The 26,750-nt window shown below is 41.0% G+C and overlaps 2 protein-coding genes across 8 annotated transcripts in view; one reads left to right on the top strand and one right to left on the bottom strand.

Moving 5' to 3' along the window:
* MED12L (mediator complex subunit 12L) overlaps positions 1 to 26,750 on the bottom strand; it is a 168,626-nt gene that overhangs the window by 46,504 nt on the left and 95,372 nt on the right. For 2 of the 4 annotated variants that reach the window (XM_081910674.1, XM_081910676.1), the window contains 7 exons: positions 16,461 to 16,608; positions 15,857 to 15,975; positions 13,858 to 14,001; positions 10,188 to 10,351; positions 8,464 to 8,595; positions 2,823 to 3,050; positions 1,694 to 1,835 (listed from right to left, as the gene is read on the bottom strand). In XM_081910674.1, coding sequence (XP_081766800.1) covers positions 1,694 to 1,835; positions 2,823 to 3,050; positions 8,464 to 8,595; positions 10,188 to 10,351; positions 13,858 to 14,001; positions 15,857 to 15,975; positions 16,461 to 16,608 — 1,077 coding nt within the window. Of the gene's footprint in view, positions 1 to 1,693; positions 1,836 to 2,822; positions 3,051 to 8,463; positions 8,596 to 10,187; positions 10,352 to 13,857; positions 14,002 to 15,856; positions 16,009 to 16,460; positions 16,609 to 26,750 lie in introns of all 4 variants that reach the window. The other 2 variants (XM_081910673.1, XM_081910675.1) reach the window with 1 other exon arrangement.
* Positions 1,023 to 24,827, top strand: P2RY12 (purinergic receptor P2Y12). 4 transcript variants are annotated; one of them, XM_081911308.1, is made up of 4 exons: positions 6,259 to 6,315; positions 9,444 to 9,543; positions 18,542 to 19,040; positions 23,050 to 24,827. In XM_081911308.1, exons 3-4 carry the CDS (start codon positions 18,915 to 18,917, stop codon positions 24,067 to 24,069), a joined length of 1,146 nt encoding a protein of 381 aa, XP_081767434.1. In that variant the 5' UTR covers positions 6,259 to 6,315; positions 9,444 to 9,543; positions 18,542 to 18,914; the 3' UTR covers positions 24,070 to 24,827. The 4 variants fall into 4 exon arrangements, with proteins under 4 accessions (XP_081767436.1, XP_081767433.1, XP_081767434.1 ...); XM_081911310.1 differs by lacking the exons at positions 6,259 to 6,315; positions 9,444 to 9,543 and adding an exon at positions 1,023 to 1,039; XM_081911307.1 differs by lacking the exon at positions 9,444 to 9,543 and having other exon boundaries at positions 6,229 to 6,315.

Genomic DNA, 26,750 nt, shown 5'->3' on the forward strand with positions numbered 1-26,750 from the left:
ATGCAATTCCTGACAGGTGCTCTCCAGGGTTTCAGACAAAGATTTTTACCAACCCTACCTGGAAATTGGCACATATTGCCTTTTCTTTTCTTTCAGTGAGTTTCAGCAATTTCCATACTTCCCCTTTCATACTAAACCATCATTTATAGTTAGTTGTTCATGTGCATGATTTTACCTTTGCATGTTCTGTGTATTATATGTGCTTCATTGCACAGGCTTGATTATGCTATTTTTATTACCTTCACTTGTCTGTTAAAATCTGTTTGCTGTTTCCTCAATTTTTTAAAAAAATTAATTTTATTTTATTTATTTTTTTGGCTATAACCTGAACTTGGTTGACCAATAAACTTTGGATTGGATATAGTTACTTCTGTCCAAGCAAACATGCCCTCCAAATCAGAATTGCAAGCCATAGTTTGTTGGCTGTAACAGATGGAATTCCAGATGGCATTAAGTTATTCAAGGGAAACTCTAATTTACTATACATTTAAAGCACATGGCTCACCCCAAAGGATTCAGGGAACAGCAGTTCCCCTTTACTGAGCTACAATTCCAAGCACCCTTAACAAACTACAGTTCCCATGGTTCTTTGGGGGTTTGTCATGTGCTTTAAAACTTTACGCATATGGTGTGTACACATCCTGAGTTGTTTCTTCTGTGCTATTTTGTACTTTCTCCACTGTATGAACCCAGCTAGTCAGATAAGCAAGGCTGATGACATCGCTAGGTAGTGAAATCAGATTAGGCAGCGTACTGCTGGCCCTGAGAACAAATGAAAGAGTATTGTCCTTACCTAAGAAAACGGAGGAAGGAAACAACATGTCCCAACAGTTAAGGCAACCACAGCACAGCATAGTGAGACAAACAGAGTCCACGCAGTTGTCACTGCAGTGAGAAATGTTCCTTGCGTCGCTGCACTGAAACAGCTTCATTGCCGCATGTTGTAGCAAGACAGGGAACCATGGCCTACTGCCCCAGTTATCTTCGTAAAGGAGGAGGAGGACATCTGAGGAAGTCTCTCTCCAACAGAAGGTTGCAGGTAAGGGTGTTTGGGGGGTGGGAGGTGGGGTGGGGGGTGGGGGGTGGGATGGGGAACAGGCTAGCCATCCCATTATACCAGAAAAGGTCCACTGTTTATTTAAAGCTTCACTTTAGCGTTGGCTGTCAGGACTGCGTATGTTAGTGATGGGGCGAAACCATGGGGCCAAATATTATTTCTGAGCCTCCTTGGGGGTTACGTATGAGAGCAGAAAATATCTTATGTATGTGGGTGTTAGTCACATAGAGGACAAAAGTGACTGTCATCCCCTTTATTTCAAATAGTAAAATTCCACTGGTCTGCATAATCTGAGGCTTAGTTGCAGGCAGATTGCAGGAAGCCAGCATACATTCTATTAGATCGATTCCTGAATTTCTAATGAACATTAGGGGAAATGTCACAAAGGTGGAAATAACAGAAAATACAATGAGTTGTTCATAACTAAGTTATAAACTAAATTTATAACTCTTCAAAACATTTCCCCCCTTTATTTCTTGGAATTGTTTCTACTTTGCTTCCAATATAAAATTACCAAAACATCTGCTATACAAAATTTTTAAAAAAACAAGGCTTGGTTATGTGATAATTCCAGATGGCCAGCCATAGTAAAGATATAGGTACTTATCTACTGATAGAAGCATTTTCTGCACTTACATCCACACTGCAGAGAAGGTCATTAAACCCCCAGACATGGTTTGACGAACAGCAAAGGGCTTTCAAGACCCCTAGCCACTCCGAGCTTAGCACTGTGCAGCAAGCGGTTAACTCTGCACACAAATTGGCAATGTCGTTGATTCTAGAAGAAAACAGAAAAGATAAATTAATGCTAATTGACTGACAACAAGATAGACAGAGATGATAGATAGATAGATGATAGATAGATGATAGATAGATAGATAGAAATAGATAGATAGATAGATGATAGATGATAGATAGATAGATAGATAGATAGATAGATAGATAGATAGATAGATAGATAGATATAGATAGATAGATGATAGATAGATAGATAGATGATAGATGATAGATAAATGATAGAGATAGATAGATAGATAGATGATAGATAGATGATAGATATTTCTGTAGTCATAGAATCGTAGAATTGTAGAGTTGGAAGGGATCCTGAGGATTATCTAGTCCAGCCCCCCTGCAAGGCAGGAATATGCAACTGTTGTATACAGGGATTGGACCTGCAACCTTGGCGTTACATCAGCACACTTTAACCTACTGAGCTATTGAGACCACCAGTATGCTCCTTAACAAGGGACGCGGATGGAGCTGTGGTCTAAACCACAGAGTCAAAGACTTGCTGATCAGCGGTTCGAATCCCCGCGATGGGGTGAGCTCCTGTTGCTCGGTCCCTGCTCCTGCCAACCTAGCAGTTCAAAAGCATGTCAAAATGCAAGTAGATAAATAGGTACCGCTCCAGCGGGAAGGTAAACAGCATTTCCGTGTGCTGCTCTGGTTTGCCAGAAGCGGCTTAGTCATGCTGGCCACATGACCTGGAAACTGTACGAAGGCTCCCTCAGCCAGTAAAGTGAGATGAGCGCCACAACCCCAGAGTCGGCTACGACTGGACCTAATGGTCAGGGGTCCCTTTACCTTTACGCTCCTTAACCCAAACTAGTCTGCAACTAGTGAGTCAAGACAACCCATAACATGAGTGAGCAGAGGTCAAGTTTTTTTCCTTTTCACTAAGATTTTTAAAAGAAGGGAGGGAGAGAGGGAGGGAGGGGAATTTAATGTTCAAAGAGGCAGCTTGGTCTCTGCAATGTCACCTTACCTGCCTGTATCTTGGTGGCCCATGCATACATTCATCAGTGCATTACACACAAAACTATAGCGACTAGGTGGATTGTCATTCAAGATCTTGCCCAACATTGAATAATTGAGGCTGTGGATTGAGGGATTCTCAATAAAATCCAACATGAACTCTGGATCCCATAACAAGTTGGAGTTTGAGGGCTGAACATTGCTATAGATGGTTTGCTTCACTTTTGAGCAGGCACTACTAAAATAAAATAAAAGGGAAGAGTTAGGGAGGAAAGTACAAACACTTTGCAGAATTCAGGTGTCTTTGGCCTATCAAATGTTTATTGAAATATGAGTTAAATAGCTACCCAATATTTTGTATATTTCTCAGGTTACTAAGCACACTGGCTTTCAAATTTTAAGCACCTGAATGGGCTTGTCAAAGAAGTCAGATATATGCCTACATTGGGAGAAAAATTGATTAGCCTAATTCTGAAGTCAGCAGTGCAACTGCAAAATCTGGGCACTGCAGAATCTTTTGGCTTGGATTAGATGCTCAATATGCTTGGAAGTTCATCACTCACACAACTTCATAGTTCTCAAGCTGGATCTCAGTTTTAATCAGTGAAATAAATTATACAATCATTCCTAAATTAACCACAAAACTCTCTAAAACACTTTTGTATTAGTAGTAACAGGAAAAACAACAGCAGTGCTTTCCCTTTAAGCTTTATATTTAATCAAATGTTTTATGTGCTGCCTGTTGAGCAGGCATTCCAAGACAGTGTACAGTAATATAAAATATAATGCCAAAAATATACAAATTAAAATTAAAACCTAATCAAACCATCAGTGAATAATACTTAAAATTCTACAGTGGCTAGTATTAATAGCCAACAAAGGCCATGCTGAACAAGGAAGTTTTTAACATGCTGACACTGTAATAAAGTTGGTCCTCTCAGGTGAGACCATTCTAGAGTGTTGGTGCCACCACAGAAAAGGCCTTCTTCCTGGTTGTTGCCAGGTGTATGCAGTAGCACAACTAGGAGAGCCTCTGATAATGTTTTCAGTATGCAAGAAGATCTGGATGTGAGATGTTCTGCCAGAATAATATATATACAATAAACAAGATGGAGGATGTACCTTAAGGAAGGACCCCTAGACAGGAAGCCATTCTTCTGCTGAGTGTCAAGGGCTGGAAGTCTACAGCCCTATTCTATGTGTGATGTCACTTCACATAATGTACAAAAGAAAGGTTTTGGCCAAGATTTCAGAATTTTTTAAATTAAAAAAACAGTGCCCAGAAACTCATTTACAGACTTCCTTCAAGCCCTCTGGGGGATAGGCATGGGGCGGGGGAATAAGAAGAGAATGAATCAAGGTTTCAAATTAATTAAGCCTCTGGACCTCCCTGTCTTGAAAAATCCTGATCACGACCACCTGCCCCTGCAATAATTAACAGCTGACAAATCTACAAACATACTCTGTCCAGTGTTTATTCAAAAGGTTGGTTGCAATTGGGTAGTTCAGGGTGTATTCAGCTTGGAAGGACACCAACCTCATGCTCATAATAAACACATATCAAGGCTCTTTTCCTTCTTTAAGTTATGTGAAATGAAGCAGGCAGATTAAGAATTACTATGATTCCAAAAATGCCAGTGCTACGATACTGGAGTTTGAACTAAAGCAGCATTCCAATACTACAGAAACATCCAGTTCCGAAACTGATAACAGGAGAAAACAGTACTGGTGATACATTTGCAAAAAGAATCCTCTGTACCACCCCCAACCCCCGCAATGTACCAATACTGCGTAACAGCTCCAAAAGATGTGGGGGGAAGTAATACTAGGGCTGAATCTAGACACTTCTAGAAGAAGTGTTTCAGTTTAAAGCGTTGTAAATTTAAACAGGGAAAACAGGTGGGGGAAAATGGGATTCCACGTCACCATCTGGTGGCACAAAGGTATATTGCACATACACGCATATAAATCGCTTTTTCTTTACCCGTCTAGCTGAGTCCTGAACAATATCATATTTGTTGACAGGATCTAGGCAGGCTTCCTCAAACTTAGCCCTCCAGATGTTTTTGGCCTACAAGTCCCATGATCCCTAGCTAGCAGGACCAGTGGTCAGGGATGATGGGAATTGTAGTCTCGAAACATCTGGAGGGCCGAGTTTGAGGAAGCCTGATCTAGGGGGTTCTGGCATTACTGGTTTGGAGCAGTAATGAAACTGCCCTATCCAAGTGATTTGACTAACCACAGCAGCAGCTGGGTGATCACTAATATTCACAGACCAAACAACAATGCTCCCAGGTACATGATGCCCTTGTTGCTTTCTTCCATTGTCCAGAGGCTCAGACTGTTAGTCACACTTTGGACACATTGAAAAAAGTGTGAAACCATGGTTAACTCGTCCCATCTATTTCAACAGGACCTAGGTGCAATTAACTTGAGTTTTGCTCCAATCAATATATGCCAATTCCACAGAGATTAGTCTCTCAGAGCAGCTTATATGCAGTTTCCTCTAAAATATCATTACTGATACACCATTGGTTCAAGCGAGACCTGAAATCACGATGTGCTTTTAGAGTGCTGCATGGACAGAATCAGGGCCAGCCCACCAAAGAGGCACAGTGAGGCAGTGTGCGGGGGCTTCACCTGGCTGTCTCCAAACGTCAGAGGGGGGGCAGAGTGAGGAGGCACAGGGGGTCCTGCCTCGTGTGGCAAAATATCCTGGGTCAACCCCCTGGACAGAAGTGTTATGTGCCACAGGCGCCAGTCCATGGCCAGAACAGCGTGGAAGCAAGTTGTTCCATGGATGGAAGAGATAAGATAAAGTAACAAGCAGTAGAAACCATAGTGATGCAAATTATAAGGGAAGAGGAAGATGAGATAGAGCCAAGTCTGAAAGCAATGTTTTCTCTGCATTGTGGAGCACAGAAGAGAGTGGGTAGATGAACGCAGGAATTAGAGTCTGTCTAAATCAGGAATGGAACCTATTTGTCATTGATTAAAATTTGATTGTCCCACACTTTGATGTAGAAACTTTAACAACAACACTTTAAAAAAATCAGGAATGGAGAACTCCGTGACCTTCCAGATATTGGACTCCAAATTCCATCAGCCAAGTGTTATTCTTTCTTAAAAAGGAATAGCAAATTTGTTAGCTTCTGCCTTGCCAAACAGCCCTCATGCTTTCTCAGTCACAGATTTTATGAAACGCTTCTAATGCTCCTTAAAGACAACTTGTTTATACTGGAAAATTTAGAGCGTTGCAACAGTACTTTTTTTTAAAAAAAGCAAGCCACTAAACACTGCTGGATCACAATGGGCTTTTTCATGACAAGTTCTGGAAGATTTTGAAGATACAATTCATACAGAAAATGAGACAGTTTATTCTTTAAAAGGGGAAGTTTAGTTAAAATTGCAACGCTTAAATAGGAAGTCACAGGCTTTTTACATGCAAACTGCATGGGACATTTTGTACAGGGGAAAGGCTAAAAGCCTGAAGTAAGATATAGGTAAGACTCAAACTTCAAATAATTTTAAAATGTTAAGATATTTAATGTTTTACTCTGTATGGAAAGCCATGGGCTTATTAGAAAGCTGACTATTTTAATATAGCAGGGAGAATGAAATTGGACAAATCTACTGCAATTGCTCATCAGAGATAATACGGGAATTTTCTAATGATTTGACTGGAAACTTAAAGGCACAGCTCCTCAAAGCAGCAAAGCCAAAATTCATATAATTAAGTCAAGTGAATTAACTCTTACATGAGTTAAAATACAGTAAGATTAAATGTCTTCAGTATAAAAGCACTAGGTTTTTTTGCTGTTTGAAGTGTAAAGATGGATTAAGCCTTCTATTTCAAGTAGTGAATAGCAGTAGGCAATAGATATAGCACAACAAAAAAATAAAGCACTTCTCAAATTATTCTGTGCCTTTGCTTTACTAAATAAATTCTTCTATTTATGGAATATCACCATTTGGAGACCAGGACTTCTACCTATTTAAGTATGGGCACACTTTCTGAAGACACCAACTCTCTAAGTTAAACAGTCATAAAACACAGAAATCATTCAAGAGAATAAAAATTTGAGACTGAAATTCAATTTCAAATTTGTTCTTCAAAAGTGTACCAATCCTGGTTTCTAGGAAGAGGTTGGGGCATTTTACAATCCTGGGTTCTGGGGAGAATCTGTCTAAATTATTAAATTATAATTTTCTAGTAGTAGTAATTTAATACACTGCATTAAACAGTGTTTTGGTCTGGTTTAGATGCATACATCTTGGCTTATTAAGACAAGACAGGGATGAGCCTTGTGCCCAAACACTCAAATCAACTTCAAACTATGGTTTATGATGTGATCTTGTTCTAATCCCAGTTATCATAGTTCCCCTGCTTGGATGAAATGGGAAACAATGGTTAATCAATCCTGGAAGTCTTCAATTTCAGTGCACCTGAAAGAGAATGGGGGGGTGCACCTCCCTCCTTCAAGTGCACCTGCCAAATGAGGGAAGGTGGGCAGCTACCATGGAGAGGGTCTTTTCGGTGGTACAAAGCATGCTCCACTGAGATGCTCCACTGGCAACTACATTGTGGTCTTTAGGGGCACCAGATGAAAACCTTTTTCACTTCCCCAAGGATCTTGTGTTCTAAAAATATGTTCCAGTGTTTTTTAAATGGGGAGTCTACCATTTCTCTTGTTGCCACCCTCCAATTTCTATTGGGAGTGGTAAGTGGAGAAAAAGCCTCAGATTTTCTCAGGACTGGGTGGGCTTGTATGAGTCCATGGGGCAGTGAGCAAGATACAGTGGTACCTTGGTTCTCAAACTTAATCCATTCAGGAAGTCCATTCCAAAACCAAAGAGTTCCAAAACCAAGGCGCGTTTTCCCATAGAAAGTAATGCAAAATGGATTAATCCGTTCCAGACTTTTAAAAACAACACCTAAAAGAGCAATTTAACATGAATTTTACTAACTAACAAGACCATTGATCCATAAAATTAAAGCAATAAGCAATGTACTGCAGTCACACAATCAATCAATCAATCAATCAGTAGCTGAACTGGGTTCCACACAGTCACAAAAGCAAAACAAAAAGAGCTGCAAAAACAAAAATGCAAAATAAATAGCAAAAACAGACAGACCTCAGAGTAACACTCAAAATGGAAGTGTGGCACTCAAAACGGAAGTGTAACACCCAAAACGGAGCACATTCAGCTTCCGAAAAAAGTTCACAAACTGGAACACTTAATTCCAGGTTTGCAGTGCTTGGGTTCCAAGTTGTTTGCGTACCAAGGCATTTGAGAACCAAGGTACCACTGTACTGAATTCAAACAAACACATTAATTTGCATCAATAGGGAAATGAATGCATGGCTTGGGGACAAAAGTTCTCCCCAGATTGTAATCCACAAACATGTTTACAAGTAAGCCTATCAAAAATAACTGCTTAGATGAAACCAGGGGTAGAAACAAGTTTTCAAGTTTTCAAACTAGAACCTGCTTTGTAGGAACAGAAATAAAAACAGGCTAAGGCAGAGAATGTATACAAGGCAGAGAATGAATACAAGGAGCAATTAATACATCGATGTGTATTAATGTAAGAATACACACCAACTTTTTAGATCAAATTTTGAAAAGAAGAGCCTGCAGCTACCAACCTGAAAAGATCTCCAAATTTGCTTCTGAGATGGCTACAGGACATGTAGAGATCATAGAGATAGGCTAAAATACATCTTTCTGCGGAAGAGCATTCTGATGGATTAACGACGTGTTTGACAACACCACATAATCTGTAAAAAGAGAAGAAAATCATTCAGAGTTGATGACGGGGAGAATGGTATAGTCCCTTCATATATTTCAGAGCTGAGAAGTTTAACACTGTGTGTTCCTAAATCACTGAGCTTCCAAGCTAAAGGGGGATGCTGTTTACATCTCATCCTATATAAAGAGCTTTCTTTCCCTTTTATCTCACCATCACTTTTTTCCAATGCACTTGGGAGTCCTTCAGATTATTTAGTAAAGAGAAGAAAATGCACCATGGACTTCCCTACCTATAAGCATGGGGCTTTAATTAATTTGATCCTCTCTAGAGCCTAATAATTGTGGTACTTAAGGGGAAGGAGATGAGCATGCCTAGCACACAATTCTCATCAATCTCATACAATACAATTCTCAAGATTCCTTCAGAGGAATCTATTAGCATTAAACCACTTCCAAAAATAAGTAGAAGATGTGTAGTTTTAAGGAAAATAAACTCAAGCACCATTATCTAAATGCCAGTAATCAAAAATTTCCTAATGGCATGAATTCATCCAACAAATCCCAGTATAAGTCCCTTTACTAATTACATTTGACTTCCTGAAGGAGTTCAGAGCATTCACAGAAAGGAGTTCAGAGCAGGCACACAGCCAGCTCCTCAGGGAAGGTGAGGTTACATGCACACTAACCCATCTGAACCACAAAAATGTAGATTTTCTCAATCCGGAATCATCCCTGCTTATCCTCAACATGCTGTGTTCAATCTAGATTGATTCTAGATCCTGTCGTCACAAGGCTAGGTGTGGTTACTTGATACATGTTTGGAAACTTTCCCCTTGATTAGGTTATCTACTCCTTTTCCTCCCTGCACATGCCTCAGGTGAATGAAGACGGAAGTGGCAACAGCATATACACATTACTCAGGTGGCCCACCCATTGCTAGGACTGCCAAATCTGTTTTCACCTGAACACACTGCAGCGTCATGCATAACCAATCTGCAATGTGCTTGTAGTTATTAATTTTTTTGAATGAAATTAAGATTTGCAGGAACAACCTAGATCAAGGTTGTGTTTGGACTATGTAAAATAATAATACAGTGGTACCTTGGGTTAAGAACTTAATTCGTTCTGGAGGTCTGTTCTTAACCTGAAACTGTTCTTAACCTGAAGTACCACTTTAGCTAATGGGGCCTCCTGCTGCCGCCGCGCCACCAGAGCGCGATTTCTGTTCTCATCCTGAAGCAAAGTTCTTAACCCGAGGTAATATTTCTGGGTTAGCGGAGTCTGTAACCTGAAGCGTGTGTAACCCGAGGTATAATAATAATAATAATTTATTATTTGTACCCTGCTCGAAAAGCAATTTCCCCAGTCTTCACTGATTCTATAACAAAATGTCATGTATATGCAGGCTGAGAGATAAAGGTGCATCAGGTATATTCCCGTTCTTTACTATAATGGCAACAGCAATGTACATTTGCATTCCTGGCTATACAAAAGTTTTGTGTTTTCCACAGACTTTTCAAGCAATACTAAACACTGTTTGCAAACTGAGAATGCACTAGTTCTAGCATGTAAGAAAGCTATTAACATTGTGAAGTCTTAGAAAAATATTACCACTACAAACCCTTCAAAAACCTGAGCAGTTTGGTCTGGATTCAGAATGAGGCAAGCATGGTAATGTCTCAGGACAGCAACGATGCAAACACACAATCCTGTTGTGTAACTTCCTGCCAAGCTGGAGGACTTCAGGAGAAGCTCAGCTTCCACCACACTCAGCTCATTCAGCAGCTGAAATTAAATATATACATATATATGTCTTGGTTACATAAGCCTCCCAGGCCCCCCCAAAAAACATAAGAGGAAAAAAGTATTACAGGCAGATATACGATGCCTCCTTCCTCCTGTAAAGGAGTAGAAGCATGGAAAGGAGATAGAAAAAGCACAACACTTTTTTCATCATGATAAAAATCATTGTGTCTAGACCTGGGTTCAAGTTCCTAAACATAGGAAATGAAATGTAAGCAGCCTTCAAACAAGTGACTGCAGAAGTGCAGGAGATTTTGTTTTGTTGCCCTTGAAAAACCCTTGGCTTCGTCTATCTCCATGGAAGAAAAGCATAGCATCTGAAGCAGTTCTATAAAAATATAAATGAAAGCTGTTTGACATAGCAGCTTCTTCAAAAAGGATTTTAGTGTGAAGTACCTTAAAGTGGTGGTACAACTTAGCTCAAGCACTGTAAGAACTGGTTTGGCTCTGCAATTGATGTGCTGCTTGCTACTCGAGTCATGGTCAGAGCAATCCAAATCGCTGGTCCGCCACGATGGACAAGGTTGGATAAGGCAGAGGTGTCCCAGCTTTTGACACCAGAGGAGCTCACCCACCAACGAGGAGGCCCTTCCAGTGAGAAGTCCCACAGCAGACCCACCCAAATTGTGGATGAGCAGAAGCTACCACTGGTGGCATTTGGGGAATGGGGATGGGCAAGCACAGGTGCTGCTAGATCATGTGCCAACCATGCCACTATGCTGTGACAGCAACAAGACTTCCACTTGCCCAGGAAAACCTGCTCTTTACTGCTGAATTGGAACAAACCTTGGGTTTTCCATGGATTTGATGTTTGCTCTGATTTAGCACATAAGAGTGGGTTTTCCTAGGGAAAGCGGTGAAGCAAACAAAAACCACTTGGACCCAAGCGGGCTTTGCAAGTGTGGACGAGCTCTGAGTGCTGAAACAGTGAATGAGTGTTCTTGCCCGACACACCTCCACCCTGGACAGCACAAGCAGAGGGGCTATTGAAGCAGCAATGGCTACACTGCTCTGTCAAACCACACAATTGCCAGCCAGGGATGCGGACTGACACCTCTGTGGCTTACTTGGCATCAGGTATGTGCACTTGACATTTCCGAACATATTTGACTCTCATACTTTTTGCATAAAAGGGGAAGCTGATATCATGTTATGTTAGGTGCAGGGCTGGATTTAGGTTTGATGAGGCCCTAAGCTACTGAAGGTAATGGGGCCCCTTTATATGTCCAGCTGTCCTTTGTCAACAACAAACTGTCGCTGTTTTTTGTGTTGAATATATGCTATATGGTAATTTGTGGACCTAACAAGTACCTAAAGCCATTTGCACATAATAATAATAATAAGTTTTATTTATATCCCGCCCTCCCCAGCCGAAGCCGGGCTCAGGGCGGCTAACAACACTAAAACAGTACAACATTATAAAACATTATAAAAATGAATTAAAATCAAAATTGATGGCAACCATAAACTAAAGTTTTGTAAAGATTGCCAAAGGAGGGAGTCAGGCTGCGCCCTGACCAAAGGCCAGGTGGAACAGCTCTGTCTTGCAGGCCCTGCGGAAAGATGTCAAGTCCTGGAGGGCCCTTGTCTCTTGTGACAGAGCGTTCCACCAGGTTGGAGCCGCAGCCGAAAAAGCCCTGGCTCTAGTTGAGGCCAGCCTAACCTCTCTGTGGCTTGGGACCTTCAAGGTGTTTTTATTTGAAGACCGTAAGTTCCTCTGTGGGGCATACCAGGAGAGGCGGTCCCGTAGGTACGAGGGCCCTAGGCCGTATAGGGCTCTGAAGGTTAAAACCAGCACCTTAAACCTGATCCTGTACTCCACCGGGAGCCAGTGCAGCTGGTATAGCACCGGATGAATGTGATCTCTAAGCGAAGACCCCGTAAGGAGTCTCGCTGCGGCATTCTGCACCCGCTGGAGTTTCTGGGTCAGTCTCAAGGGCAGCCCCACGTAGAGCGAGTTACAATAATCCAGTCTGGAGGTGACCGTCGCGTGGATCACAGTGGCTAGGTCAGGGCGAGAGAGGTAAGGAGCCAACTGCTTAGCTTGGCGGAGATGAAAAAATGCCGCCTTTGTTATAGCTGCAATCTGCGCCTCCATGGAGAGGGAGGTATCGAAGATTACACCCAAACTCTTAACGGACGGTGCTGGCACTAATTGCACCCCCGCAAGAGATGGGAGTTTCCCCCTCAGTCCCATGTCGTCCCGTCCCAGCCAGAGGACCTCTGTCTTCGAAGGATTTAACTTCAACCGGCTCCCACGTAACCATCCAGCCACAGCCTCCAAGCATCTGATCAGTGTGTCTGGGGCCGAGTCCGGGTGGCCGTCCATCAACAGATAGAGTTGGGTGTCATCAGCATACTGATGGCAGCCCAGCCCAAAACTCCGGACAAGCTGGGCGAGGGGGCGCATAAAGATGTTAAAAAGCATCGGGGAGAGTATTGCACCCTGGGGCACACCACACACCAAGGAGTGGCGGGATGACAATTCCCCCCCAAGCGCCACCCTCTGTCCCCGACCAGAGAGAAACGAAATATGTATTTTATCAAAGTAATTGATGTAGAAATGAGCAAACCAGTGATATTTTAGGGAGCAGGCTAGCAGGCGGGGTCCATTACTTACATCATAGGAGCCTACACAAAACAAAACACTGTTGCTGTATGTAGGTTTTATTTTATTTGTTTTTTATCTTATATTTTGGAAATGTACATGTGGGATGTACATCCCCTAAGCTACAGCTTGTTTAGCTTATACATTAATCCGGCACTGGTTAGGTGCATTCACACTGGCTGTTTGCAGGTAAATTAGTGCTGGAACTACTGGGTTTATTGCTGTAGTGTTCAGGGCTTTTTTTCTGGGGGTACTCAAGAGTATGCTGTATGGGCAACTTTTTTCTAGAAGAAAAGCACTGGTAGTGTTTGAACCTGACCAAGAGAAGGTTGGTATGAACTTTTCTTCTCTGCCTCGGGCAGCCTTAGTTCATTCCTAATATTTCAGTGTGGACCGTACAGAATGATACTCTAAAGTAGTCTATTGCTGAAGTTTTTGCAAACCAAATTACTATGCTTTGAAAGTACAGGCGTGAACACACCCTAAAATTGAGCATGTTTACTTTGACCTAAGTTCAATGGACTTTTCTTCCCAATAAGAGTGTTTAACATCACAGCCTTAGTTTAAGGTTACCAGTCGTCCCCATTTCCCAGGGACAGTCCCCAGATTTACAAATCAGTCCCCTAACAAAATCCATTGAAGTTGAAAAGTGTCCCCGGATTCATTGAAAAAAATCTGGTAACCTTACCTTTGTTACATACTGCAAAGCACTTACTATTATTGGTGCCAATTGTGGGGGTGGGGGAACCGATTAGGCTTTTTTGCGCTGAAATTCTAAAGAACATTACTATATTTTTTATTGTTTTTTTTGTGAACAACTTTGAAGCTGCTCTTAAAGCTGGGATGGAAATAATTTAAATGAAGAAATAAGTCCCATTACCTGAACAGCAAAGTCAATAAGCCCATTGATATTTAAAGCAGGCTCCATTAGATCAAAGATAAGCTGTATGTGGTGAGCCAATGGAAGATGATATGATGTCCCTGAAGCAAAACTAGTAATCTGTTCCAGAACATTGTTGGAGATCTGTTTAAAAATAAAAATAAAAATGGAACTGCCAGTAAATTAAAGCACTGCACCAGCTGACGTACCATCATGCCTACAATCACATTCATTTGATTTGTTGTTTTGGATCATTTCCCTAAAGCCACAAACAGCAAGCGCAACAACAAGTCTTCTGTATCCTGTCCTCCCCCATGAGTCCCCAAAATCTGCTCCAGAGGATCTCACCACCTTTTGGAGGGTAGAAGGAACAGGAATGGGAGAGGAAACTCCATTGCATGCACCAGTGAAGCTACAGCCACTGGATACGGACCTGAAATTTTACATACATTTGCCATCCACACACCTGCCAACTGAGAGTAGCAGCTCATGCATCTAGTTCACGAAAACCTATGCCATAACCAAATCCAAGGTGTCAGAAGACCCTTCGCTATTTTTGCCAAAACAGTCTAACGGGGCTACCTGGTGATGTAGTGAAGAGGGAATGCAGGTGAATGCTGCTCCAGGACTCCCCCCCCCCAGCAGGAGCAATAACAACATCTGCCAGAGCATCGGGGTAATTGATGGCTCCTGCTTATTCTGACTAGTGAATACAGTGTTAATGAAGCTTGCAAATTTGTGACAGATTAGCGCAGAGGAAGTCAGAGAATGAGGAAATCCACCCAGAAGAGGCTGGATACTTCTTTCCTTTTCATTAATGGGGTTCCTACTTCATGCTACCTGCTTAAATGGGAACACCTCTTTGCATGACCGTTTGTATTTCTAATTGAAATCTAAAGGTCACTTTTCAGCTGGCTAAGGATAGTGCTAATGGTCTTCCTCGTGAAATCCTAGAATTGTTCCAGTCTTTCTTGCCTCCACTTCAAAGTGCACATAAGGAAGTTATTAATGTGCAATGCATCCCAAGAAAACCACTGCTCCAAGATAGACTAACACAGTTGATCCTGAAATAAGAGATTGCCTGCCTAGATTTCTGATTTATACACTGATTGCCAAAACATAGTGGAAGAACTCCCGATAAAAGCTTGCAAATATGCAGCATCTCTTTACCAATTCATTTGACATGCGGGCAAGAACCTCCAGCTTTTACTGACTGACTGTGAGAGCCTTTGGAATTTTGAAATCTGGTTCTGACTGTTTTTTCACGTGGCCAACATATGTATCAACACATTCTTAAAAACATAGCAGCTGTGGAATCTTACTTAAAGAGACATGTGGTGGAGACCATTAGCCACAGTTTACATAGTGATTATATGAATTGTCATTAAAAGGCTCTATGAGGCATTCCTGGGGCAAAATAAACCATATGTGATTGCAGACTGAATTCTCTACAGATTTAGCAAGATACTACTCAGGCTGCTCTGTAAGCCTGGAACTTCTTCCCCCTTCTTCCTCCCTCCCACCCACCCTTCCAAAGCCAGACTGAAGAATCTCTTTGCAACACATTCCTTTAGGAATGCATTTTCTGAAAGCACACAAAAGGCCCATTCATACTGTGTGTATACCAAGCTTCCTGTACCTCCATTAATTCTTGTCCGTTTGATGTTCTCCTCCAAATCACCACACACCTTCCCCTCCCTCAATCCAATTTTTCTCATACCATGGACACTCCAACAACTATGAGAAAATCTAGACTGAGGGGCAACAAAATGTGGGAAAGTGACGAGATGGAGAACCTTATATGGACAATGGATAATTAATGCAGATACAGGAAACTTACCATCCACATTAAACAACAATATGGATGAGCCCCAAATCTCTACTCTTCCATCTTCCTCCTCCCCCCCCCCCCTTTTCTCCAGTTCATGCACACTTTATATTACGACTGAAACTTCAACACAGAAATGGAAAAGATTGCAATTTCTACAGTGGAAAATACCTGACATGTCACTTGATGCTGGTCGAAGTATGAAAGCTGTTGCAGTTTTGTAAACACAGTCTCTAATGTCGGAAAGGTTTCCTGTTTGTTCTTCTTGACTTTCTGCCCTTCTTCTCCAGCTAAAACATTTTTTGCACAGTTTACGGCAAAGTCTAATCCAACAAAGATTTATTTGAGAATAAAAAAACATAAATTTTCATTGCATGCAACATTGGCAGGGGGAAACTGCAAACACATTCTATATTTAGAACGTCATTGTTTTTTTAGAAGACTGAACTAAACTAAATATTTTTTTAAAAAAATAGCAAACAAATTAATTTTGTTCTAAAGCTTGAGCATGAGAGTGCAAGTTCTTATCAAGAAGGCTATTAACGCCGATACATACTTAAGTAGTTTAATGTGTCATGAAAGACAGCCATAAATATAGTTTAATTGGTTTATGTGTCATGCTACATGAAAAACAACAGAAAATATTTGGCTGCCTTGAACAGGATAATTCAGACATGATGATTCTGCAGAGTTCATAAGGGTGCTTCTCATAACTCCCTCTATCCTGGTTTTAAAAGGACAATGAAAGCTCAGCAATGGGCATTTGGGTAATTACCGCTTGTTTCTGTAGTGCTTTTCTTATTTAGGATTTTCAAGATATCTTTGGTAATCTTCTTTAACTGATGCCTTGCCTCTTCACGTTCCTTGCCAACACCATAAAGAAGAATCATGCGCTGGTTACATTCATGACTTGAAGATTCATCCTTTTAATCAAAGAGAAAATACAATAAATCACGAGGAAGCTAGATAGGAAACAGAAACAGTGATATCTTAGTAAAGAATTGTGAGAATAATGTAGCAGGACGAGGTAACGTTGGATGAAAAGCTGTAGAAAAAACAAATCGGAGCTTTGCTTAACACGTTGAAAAGTGTATCTCAGGGACTTACATAAAGAGAAAGCAGATCTTAACTAAGTGTAAATGTCATTTATTTGTTTATTACATTTATATCCTGCCTGTCCTCCAAGCAGCTGAAGGTAACAAATGGGTTGACTTCCTCCCCATTTAATCCTCTCAACAAACCTGTGATATAGGTTAGGATGAGTGATAGTGGTCTCCAAGTGACTCCAAGGTCAGCCAGTGAGGTTCATGGCTGAGTAGGGATTTGAATCCTGGTCTCCCAGGTCCTAGACCATTTTTCTAACCACTGCTGCACACAAACTTGTATATAAAAAAGAGGTGCATATACAAACAGAATGCACACATTGCTTTCGCATTTCATTACTTTAACCGAATTCTATTCCTTTCATAAGTCACTTCTCTTTTTATCTATTCAATACATGAAATTAACCACAGGGGAGGAGGTAATTTTGAATGGGGGTTCCGTTCCTGACCCCCTTGCACATCGGCAGAGCGCGCATAAGCCCGCGCTGCACCATTTTCAGGCCACTTCCGGTTCAGCAGTGATGAGCATGTGCGTGGTCTCGTGTCAATCAGACACGCATAAAATGGCCGCGGCCTGCACTACTATTAAATTCCACCTATTTGTAACTGGAGGATTGCCAAGAAAGCCCAACTTGGTTACACCTCATTTCCAAAAGAGGACATTCTCAAAAATGAGTGGAATATTTGCAGGGAAGATAAAAGATAAAAGGCCACTGTAGGAAAAGGATCCTGGAAATAGATGGGCCAGCAGGCTCATCTTATGGTCTTATGTTCCTGGACAGATTACTGCTCTTCGTGGGACTGCAGCTACTGCAGAATGCCACTGCCTGATCTCAAATCACAACTCCAGATTTCTTGCGAACTTCTGGGCCTAGTACATAAAGCTCTAAACAACATGGAACCCAAGTACACCCCAGACATTGCCTTCTCCAGCTACTGCCCCATCTATTAAAATCTGCTGAGAATGGCCTACTTATTATTCTGACTGTAACTTCTGTTGGGCAGGCAATGACACAAGACAGGGCATTCTCGGTGGTGGCCCCTCACCACAACTGTGGAACTCCCTCTCAAAGGACACTCGGCTTCCCCTCACCTCCATGTTAGCCTCATTTAAGCATTAACTATAAACAAAAACAAAAACCACACAGCCAGCCCCTTGGAACGTGATTTACTTTCTTGATGTTACTGCCATTTTGTATATTTATTTTATTTATTTGTATATGTCTCCAACACTCTAACCACTCTATGCCATACTGGTTTATGATGTTATGATGCTCTTAACATTTTCTTTTTAAATTGAATCATTAGCCACCCTGTGCCCCTACTGGGAGGAAACGCAGGATACAAGTATGAGGAATAATGGTAGCCCTGGCTCTGAAGAGGTGTCCGGTTTTCTCAATTTCCAGACTCCTGTTCTGTTGTAAATTTCTCTTGAGGATTTTAAAGTGTTAAGGAGGTTAGTTTCTGCATAGTGCAGATCAATAGTAATCTTGTTCAGTTTGAACAGGGACGGATGAGTTCTACAGAAATGCCATCTCTTTAAAGTGATAAAAATTGCCCTAGCAACTGTTGCCTAGGCAAACAATACTCATTTTAAAAAAAGTATGGCACTGCATCTATTCTGAAAGGGATGTAATCTTATCTTCCACAAATCAGAAGGACATTTATTATGTTAATGTGGTTAAGTTGCACAATCTAGTTCCTGCCAAAAAGCTTTTAAATTACATTATGGTGTGTGCTTTTTGTTTTGCAGAACTGTTACTTAGCTGATTTACATTGGAGAGTGAATGCCAGAATCTACTAAAACTGATCTCAGAACTGTTCTAGGGGAGCACCATAGACTTCAGTGTGTCTACCTTGGAATAATGGGACTCTACTTTGCAACATATATATATTCTTTTCTTAACTAAAAAAATAAATATTTCCTTTCGGGAGAAAGAAACTGAAGCTGTCACTTGGAATTTGAAACTGCCTCTATTCCAGCTGCTTAAAATCAGAGAGCATCCTAAGGACTTAAGCCCAGTACTTCCTCTTTGCCTGTTCTGATTCACTCGCTTGGGCTGCTTTCTGCATGGGACGGACGGATATTTTTTTGCTGATGAAGTCTACTAAGTGAATATTGCCTCATGACAATCAGTCACACACCTAGACAAAAAGAGAAGACAACTGAGAACAGCACACTTTCACTTCCAGCAAATGCAACCATCCAAAACAAGAAAGCCCAAGATCTCTTTTTTCTGCAGCTGATCAAGGTAACTTTATAATTTCTACTGTAATTTTTATTTGCCCCTGCATTCTGTACATCAGCCAGTTACTTATTTTCCTGCTGTTTCATGCAAACTTTATTGCGCTATATATATTTTTTAAGTCCTGCAATGTCTAAAAAGGCACGAAAGTTACAATGCTTGTGTGCCATGTTTTGGTGTAAAATGCTAGGCAACTATCAGTCATAGAATTTACAGAGGGCCAAGTATGCAACTATCATTTATAGAGGTCAAATATATTTAATGTGACAATCACCTGCACTTATAGCTGAAAGCAAACATGAAACATTCCTGTTTCAAACAGTAATCTATTTAGGCTATATAGATATGCAGAAAAGGGGGGGGACACAAAGATTAGCTATCTTTTACATAGTTGCAGACATTCTAGTTCGAAAGCACGTCAAAGTGCAAGTAGATAAATAGGAACCGCTCCGGCGGGAAGGTAAACGGCGTTTCCATGCGCTGCTCTGGTTCGCCAGAAGCGGCTTAGTCATGCTGGCCACATGACCCGGAAGCTGTACGCTGGCTCCCTCGGCCAATAAAGCGAGATGAGCGCCGCAACCCCAGAGTCGTCCGCAACTGGACCTAACAGTCAGGGGTCCCTTTACCTTTACCTAAACATTCTAAAAGCATGCATGCTGCCACTTCTCTGCTCATTTGTTCTTGAAAAATTCCACTTAAGATTAAAATAGCTTGGGCACTTCTATGGTTTCTAATGTTTTCTGCTTGAAAATGTGTGCTGAGCAAATTTTGTAATAAAGCTACTGTAAGATGAGGAGTGAAGTTGCATGGAGCTAATCTCTTTATAAATATTTTGACATCTCCAGGTAAGTATCGTTTTTTATTCACCCACTCCTGGCTGCTGCAAATCAGGTCTGCCCTTCTGCAGAAATATATGTTTTTTTCTATGCTCTCCCTATACAATTCAGAAGCAAATGCTTCTCCCGATGGGAACCATTCTCTGAATACACATAAAAGTGCAAATCAGAAAGCCTAGGGTAAACCTCTTCTATGAGTACAGTAGACATTTATGAGTGGCCAAAAAAATGAGAGAGGGGAAATGCATCACCAACAGAGAGGACAAAAGGTGAAACAGAGCCACACGAAATTTGCATGTGCTGATTCATATTCATTAGATGCAAACTTAGAAAGAATTCAAAGGACAGAAATACAACAGAGCTCATCACAGTGGAGAAGACTGCAACCAGAGTGCTTGCACAATCCAGGTGGTAACAGTGGCTGGGCAACTTCAAGGCCCCTTCTCTTCCTTGTTTGTCACCTTGACTCAACACCTTGTTCGCTTTCAAATAGAGGACACCCTCTGATAGATACATGCTTTATCTCCTTAACGCTTAAGGCTCCTCCCAAAAAACCCTATTCATTGATTTAACATTCATTCTTATTTTCTTGTAATTCTTAGATTGTACTTTTATTATTTGTTGTGAGGCGGTTGTAAGCCTATGAGCATTCATCTTGCATTTTTCCTGAGTTTGCTTGCATGTCGTCTTATTAATCATTCATCATTCCTACACTTTTCAAGGCACTTCCCAGTGAGTTTCCAAACAAGAAGTCGGGGTGTGTGTGTTTTTTTAAAAAATGGATCTGCTATGCTAGGACAATAGTGCTTTAACTGAGTGAACCAGGCCCCACCCCACAAAATGCTGACAGACTGGAAGCACCCTTAGTCATTAAAAAATGTGTCCAGTGGATACACATGGAAGACTCAGTTGAGTGGAGCCCTCTGTGCTCCCAACTCCATGAGCCATGAACCATATCTAATAGTTTACAAAAAAATACCTAGATAATTCCCATTTTGCTCCTATTTTGGTTCGAGTCGAGGCAACAAACCATGCCATAATCCCTGGCTTAGCATTATGTCCAAACTAGAGGTTGAGGTTTGTTTCACTGCAAACAAAACACACAATGGCTGTACTCTGTCTCCACGGTTGGAGGAATTATGCTTCTGAATTCCAGTTCCTGCAAGAGCAGAAAGTGTTGCTGCGCTCAGAAGATGCTTAGAGGCTTTCCATAGGCATCTGCTGACCCTGTAAGAACAGGATGCTGAGCTAGATGAGTCATTTGCTTGAACCAGCAGTCTCTTCTACTGTTTTTATGTGAATTCAAGGTTTGTTCTTGGGTTTACTAATTGGAGCTTGGAATAAAAACAGCATTATGTCTGAACCGGAGACAGTGGCTTATTTTACTCAAAATTACATTTCTTTGTCTTGGCATTTTATTTTAGGTTAAAAACAAAGAGGAATGTCAGAGAATTCCTGTTCTATACCAATTATGCAAATCATTTTTTTCAAATTAAAAAGTCAATAGGAATATTAGTGTAAAATAATATAAACACCAAGACATTCTGAAACTACTTAATCTATTTATGCCATAATTTCAGGAATCTAATATAAGGTTTCAACTTCCTTATCCAAGTAACATGGTTCACTGGCAGCACAATGTACACATGCCTGCTCAGAAGTCGGTGACACCAAGTTCTATAGGAGTTACTCCCACAGACGTATGTATAGAATTGACCAGGCCTTTAAAATTGTTTGTGACTTAAAATCTGAGCTTTTAAGTCTGATGTGTGACTGGTTTTACCTCTTTGTCTGCAGGTTAACAAGTTTTATGCTACCATTTGTTTACAAATTACAGTGGTACCTCGGGTTACATACGCTTCAGGTTATATAGGCTTCAGGTTACAGACTCCGCTAATACCTTGGGTTAAGAACTTTGCTTCAGGATGAGAACAGAAATCATGCGGTGCTGGCGCAGCGGCAGCGGGAGACCCCTTTAGCTAAAGTGGTGCTTCAGGTTAAGAACAGTTTCAGGTTAAGAACAGACCTCCAGAACGAATTAAGTACTTAACCCGAGGTACCACTGTATTGTATTTAAAAGTTTTATTATTTTATTTCTTATGAATCACCCAAAGGACATTTGTTGTGTGGCCTAGTAAACAAATATTGCTCTCCTCCAATCCCTTCAGTAGAAACTAAGTCCAATAATATTAAGCCAAGGAGGGGAATTCAAGACTAAACCTTCATTTGGAAATAAATACATCAATGTGTGCACCAGATCTGTCATTCCAGTAAGAGATATGCGTTTTCTTATTTAGCATCAACCACAAGGTGGCCCCAGCAATATACAGAAAAGCTGGCCTGCGATAGCACAGTACTCTTGTATTTTTCATTGTATAAGACTATGTTTTTTTCCTTTAAAATAATGTCAAAAATTAGGGGGTGTCTTATACATGGCGGCGCCTTATAGACGGAAAAATACGATTACTTTCCATTAAGACTTACACAAGAAAAAGTGAAAGTCGGAGGGGAAAGGTCTAGATTAACATCACCTTGTGTGGCTTACATCACCACATAATCTTCATCCATTTCAGTTCTGACTCCTTAAGGATTTGGACCAGTTTTAGCCCAGTTCCTAAGACACATCAGGAACTAATGGCAAAGTCTGCACCTCATCCTGGAAGGAGTTCCTACTTAAAGTCTACACTTCCACAGTTGAATGTGGGGAAGTCATCGGCTTATTATAAAGGAACTTAACATTAGCACATCTTGTATTATTTAGATGCACGTGAGAAGGTTCACAGTCTCCCATGGCTCAAAATAGTGTGCTATTTGGAGTGCGGGACCTATCTGCAAGCAGGGACTTAGCCTGCTTTGATACAGTGGAAAGCTGCCGTGCACGTAGGCCAGTGAATCTTCCTGAAAGAATGGATTCCATCTTGATGCTTGGGTTGCTGAGACCAGTTTTGGAAACGTGAAAACAAGTAATGTGAAAAAGCTAGTAGGTACCTGCCATGTTTATACATAACAGATATGAAGTTTCTCTGTTATTTTTACTTAAGCATGCAGGTTGTCTGTGTTCTCTACCTCATAACAGGGCTTTTTTATGCTTAAAAGGTTGTCCACATTTATTAAGTTCCACTGAAGAGAATAACATTTGCTGAAATAATGTGACTTATCTGCTCCTTTTGCTTTGGTAGGAAGAAAATAAAACCCAAATGAAACCAGAGTACAGCTCTCCTGGAAACTTCAGCAACTGCAGCACCACCAACAGGATGAATCAAGTTCTTTTCCCCTTGTTGTACACTTTTATCTTCCTTGTGGGCATCATTATGAACGGACTGGCCATGGGAGTCTTTTTCCAAATATCCAGCAAGTCAAATTTTATCATCTTTCTCAAGAACACAGTCATTTCCGACATCCTCATGATCCTAACATTTCCGTTCAAAATTCTCAGCGATGCAAACCTGGTGTCCTGGGAATTAAGAGGGTTTGTTTGCAAGGTGACGCAGGTAATATTTTACTTTACCATGTACATCAGCATTATTTTCTTGGGCCTTATAACCATTGATCGCTATTTGAAAACTGCCAGGCCCTTCAAGTCATCCAGCACCAGGAATTTATCAGGAGCCAAGATTCTCTCCGCAGTTATCTGGATATTTATGTTCTCTCTGTCACTTCCAAACATGATTCTGACAGACAAGGAGCCAACACGCGAGAACGTGAAGAAATGCGCTGACCTGAAGTCTGACTTTGGGCTACTGTGGCATGAAATTGTTAACTATGTCTGCCAGTTTATCTTCTGGGTTAATTTGGTCATCATTGTCGTATGCTACACACTGATAACAAAAGAACTCTACAAATCCTATCAAAGGACAAGACGCACCGGGCAAGCAAACAAAAAGACTGTAAATATCAAAGTTTTCATTATAATTGGTGTGTTTTTCATTTGCTTTGTGCCTTTCCATTTTGCCAGAATTCCTTATACTTTAAGCCAAACAAGAGATGTTTTTCGGTGCTCCACCCAGAACACACTGTATTACATAAAAGAGAGCACCTTATGGCTGACATCCCTGAATGCATGCCTAGATCCATTCATATATTTTGCCCTCTGTAAATCCTTCAGAAAGTCTCTCCTAAATGTACTGTGGAAATGTGCAACCAAAACAAGACGAGATCAAAGTACAGAAACTACTGACGATGAAACGACACCAATGTAGACCAACAAGAATTCCATACAATACAGCCAAGGCTGTTTAGCATGCTCTTCAATACACACATTAGCTTTAGAAGTGAATCTGTGTTTGTGCTTCTACTGAAATCATGAATCACGTGTAGTCTGTGATACTAACAACAAGCTGCTGAATGAGAACATCTCCTGCCTTTTCCTGTTTAATACAGCTAAGGGACACTGGGGGGGGGGGGGGGGAATCTGGATGAGTTGGTAGAAGCGTTTCTAATACTAAAAGTGCACAAAATAAATCGATATTCATAAAAACACAGTTGCATGCTCTCCGAAGTCTGGTAATGTCATTAGTAGTTGCACATTCAATGGGCTGCTTCAGATCCAGTGCCCAAGGTTTTATGGGGATTCAGCAGCCTGCAATGGCGAAGTGGGAAGGACAATTGTTGATTGCACCCTAAGTCACTAAAATTATATAAATAAGTAAAATTAAAGGGCCTTTTAGCTTAACACACATTTGGGCTTTTTAATGATAATATTCTGCTTTTGAAGCCTTGCTTTGTGTAACCAACCCAAGTAGGTATCACAATCTCTTGAGTGCTTACTTCGAGACCATGTTGGCAGTTCCTTACCATGCACTGAATCCAACTAAGTTCCACTTAGAGTACATCCACTGAAATTAATGGACCTAAGTTAGCCATGCCCATTAATTTCAATGGGTCTACTCTTGAGTAGCATTGGATACAACCCTATATATCTTTCTGTCTCCTATGTTGTTTGTTTGTTTGTTTGTTTGTTTTAAAAAACCTAAGCATTGTACTTTGGTTCTAGGATGTAGCTGTCACAATGATTTAACAATGGTGAAAGTACAGAAGTTGTTTCCTTTTTCTGAATCACATCAGAGCCATCACTCTCTTGTTGCACGCTTGCACATTATCAAACAGCTTGTTGTAATCCAACTAGGACTTGCAAATGTGTCAAAAGTTCACTTTAAAATGAGTAATGATTGAGCTTTATCAGAGGCATTTAGGGAATAAAAGTTGTTCTGTCAGGACCGCAGCTTGTTTCTGTTATAAAGAAGTTCGCTGCTTCTTGGAAGACTCTCACAAAAGTAAATGCAAGGTCTGTGGAGGAAAGAAGCCCTGCCTACCCATGGAACTTATTGACAAATGTATTTTCTTTAGGCTGAACTAGTAACTAAGGTTGTGTAGTGGCCCTACCCACTTATTTCACTTTTGGTCCCACCTACTGCTGGGTAGGTGGCAGAAAGTTAACCAAGAAGGAATGCATCCCTTCAGCTGAAAAAAAAAGTTCCACTGTGATCTTAGCCTAGCTGCTAAGCATTCCTAGAAAGAATTGTCATTTCTCAACCACAAGGCAGTTTTAGGCTGATGTTAGGGCACTAACTATAACCTCACCTTATTAAAATAAGAAAGCTGCACTGAAGATCCCGAAAATAGGAAGCAACACTTTTTTTTGTCGGAAATGACACAATTTCAAAATTTCCTGGTTAATATTATTACCTAATAACATACTACTGTGAAAAAACTTCTCTGACAGTGCTGATGATTTTCACACAGAACTTTCCTTTATTTTCACAGTGCAAAATTACATATCCAGTTGCTGTTCTTTAATTAAATTTGTATACCACCCTTCATCCAAAGATCACAGAGCAGTTCACAACATAAAAATTTAAAATGAATATAATATACGGCTGAGAAACGAAAACACTTAACTGAAATCAAAATGAGAAATACAAAAGTGTATGTGTCTGCACTAGAGAAACCTGGCAAGTATTCTCCAAAAGTGTATAGAAAGATCCAGTGAATAGCAACAATTATTAAAATTTGTAATCTACCCACAAAGTAAGAGGCTAAAGATCATGAGACTACCTTTTAAAAATATATATATTCTGACTCTATACTGCATTGGATGGCTTTTAAAAAAAAGGTCTCAATTTTTCTTCCGGTGAAAGGTTTTGCAATGACAGTGTCCTTAAGTTCACAGAGAGGGAGGGAGGGAGTAAGTATAGTAAATAGATGACAGGCAGGCAGGCAGGCAGGCAGATATACATATATTCTAATTTTCTGTAATGCTTTTGCAAATGAAACAAAATGAAATATAAGCAGAGCCAGCAGAAACTACAGTATTAAACACAGATGACCAGCTTCAGTCTAGTGGTGTGGACCGCTTCCATCCATTGAACATGTGAGTAGAAGTACAGTGGTACCTCAGGTTACATATGCTTCAGGTTACATACGCTTCAGGTTACAGACTCCGCTAACCCAGAAATAGTATCTCGGGTTAAGAACTTTGCTTCAGGATGAGAACAGAAATCGTGCAGCGGCAGCACAGCGGCAGAAGGCCCCATTAGCTAATGTGGTGCTTCAGGTTAAGAACAGTTTCAGGTTAAGAACAGACCCCCAGAATGAATTAAGTTCTTAGCCCGAGGTACCACTGTACTACCAGTGTGGTTCCCCATTAGAAGCCACAAGTAGAAAACCCCCAAATGCACACTGAGCCTGCTGCCATGTGAAAGCATCTGACCCAATGCAGCCCAACTGCAGCAGGCTGGTGCAGAGATCTTCTTGCCTGCCTCCTGCTGCTGCCCTGGCTGTCGTACATGGCAGGGCTGCAGATGCAACAATGGCCTCACCGTGTTAGGATTGCTCCCTTAGCTTCTGGCAGCACAGCAGCAACAGGAGCATGGTCCCATGT

This window comes from Podarcis melisellensis (assembly GCF_964234715.1).
Source record: "Podarcis melisellensis genome assembly, chromosome: 5".
Classification (NCBI taxonomy): domain Eukaryota; kingdom Metazoa; phylum Chordata; class Lepidosauria; order Squamata; family Lacertidae; genus Podarcis; species Podarcis melisellensis.

Excerpts from the sequence above, each read along its gene's own strand:
- P2RY12 (XM_081911310.1), top strand. The coding sequence starts at position 18,915 with ATGACAATCAGTCACACACCTAGACAAAAAGAGAAGACAACTGAGAAC. Across the intron at positions 19,041-23,049 it reads TTTTTCTGCAGCTGATCAAG|GAAGAAAATAAAACCCAAAT; the intron begins GTAACTTTATAA and ends TTGCTTTGGTAG.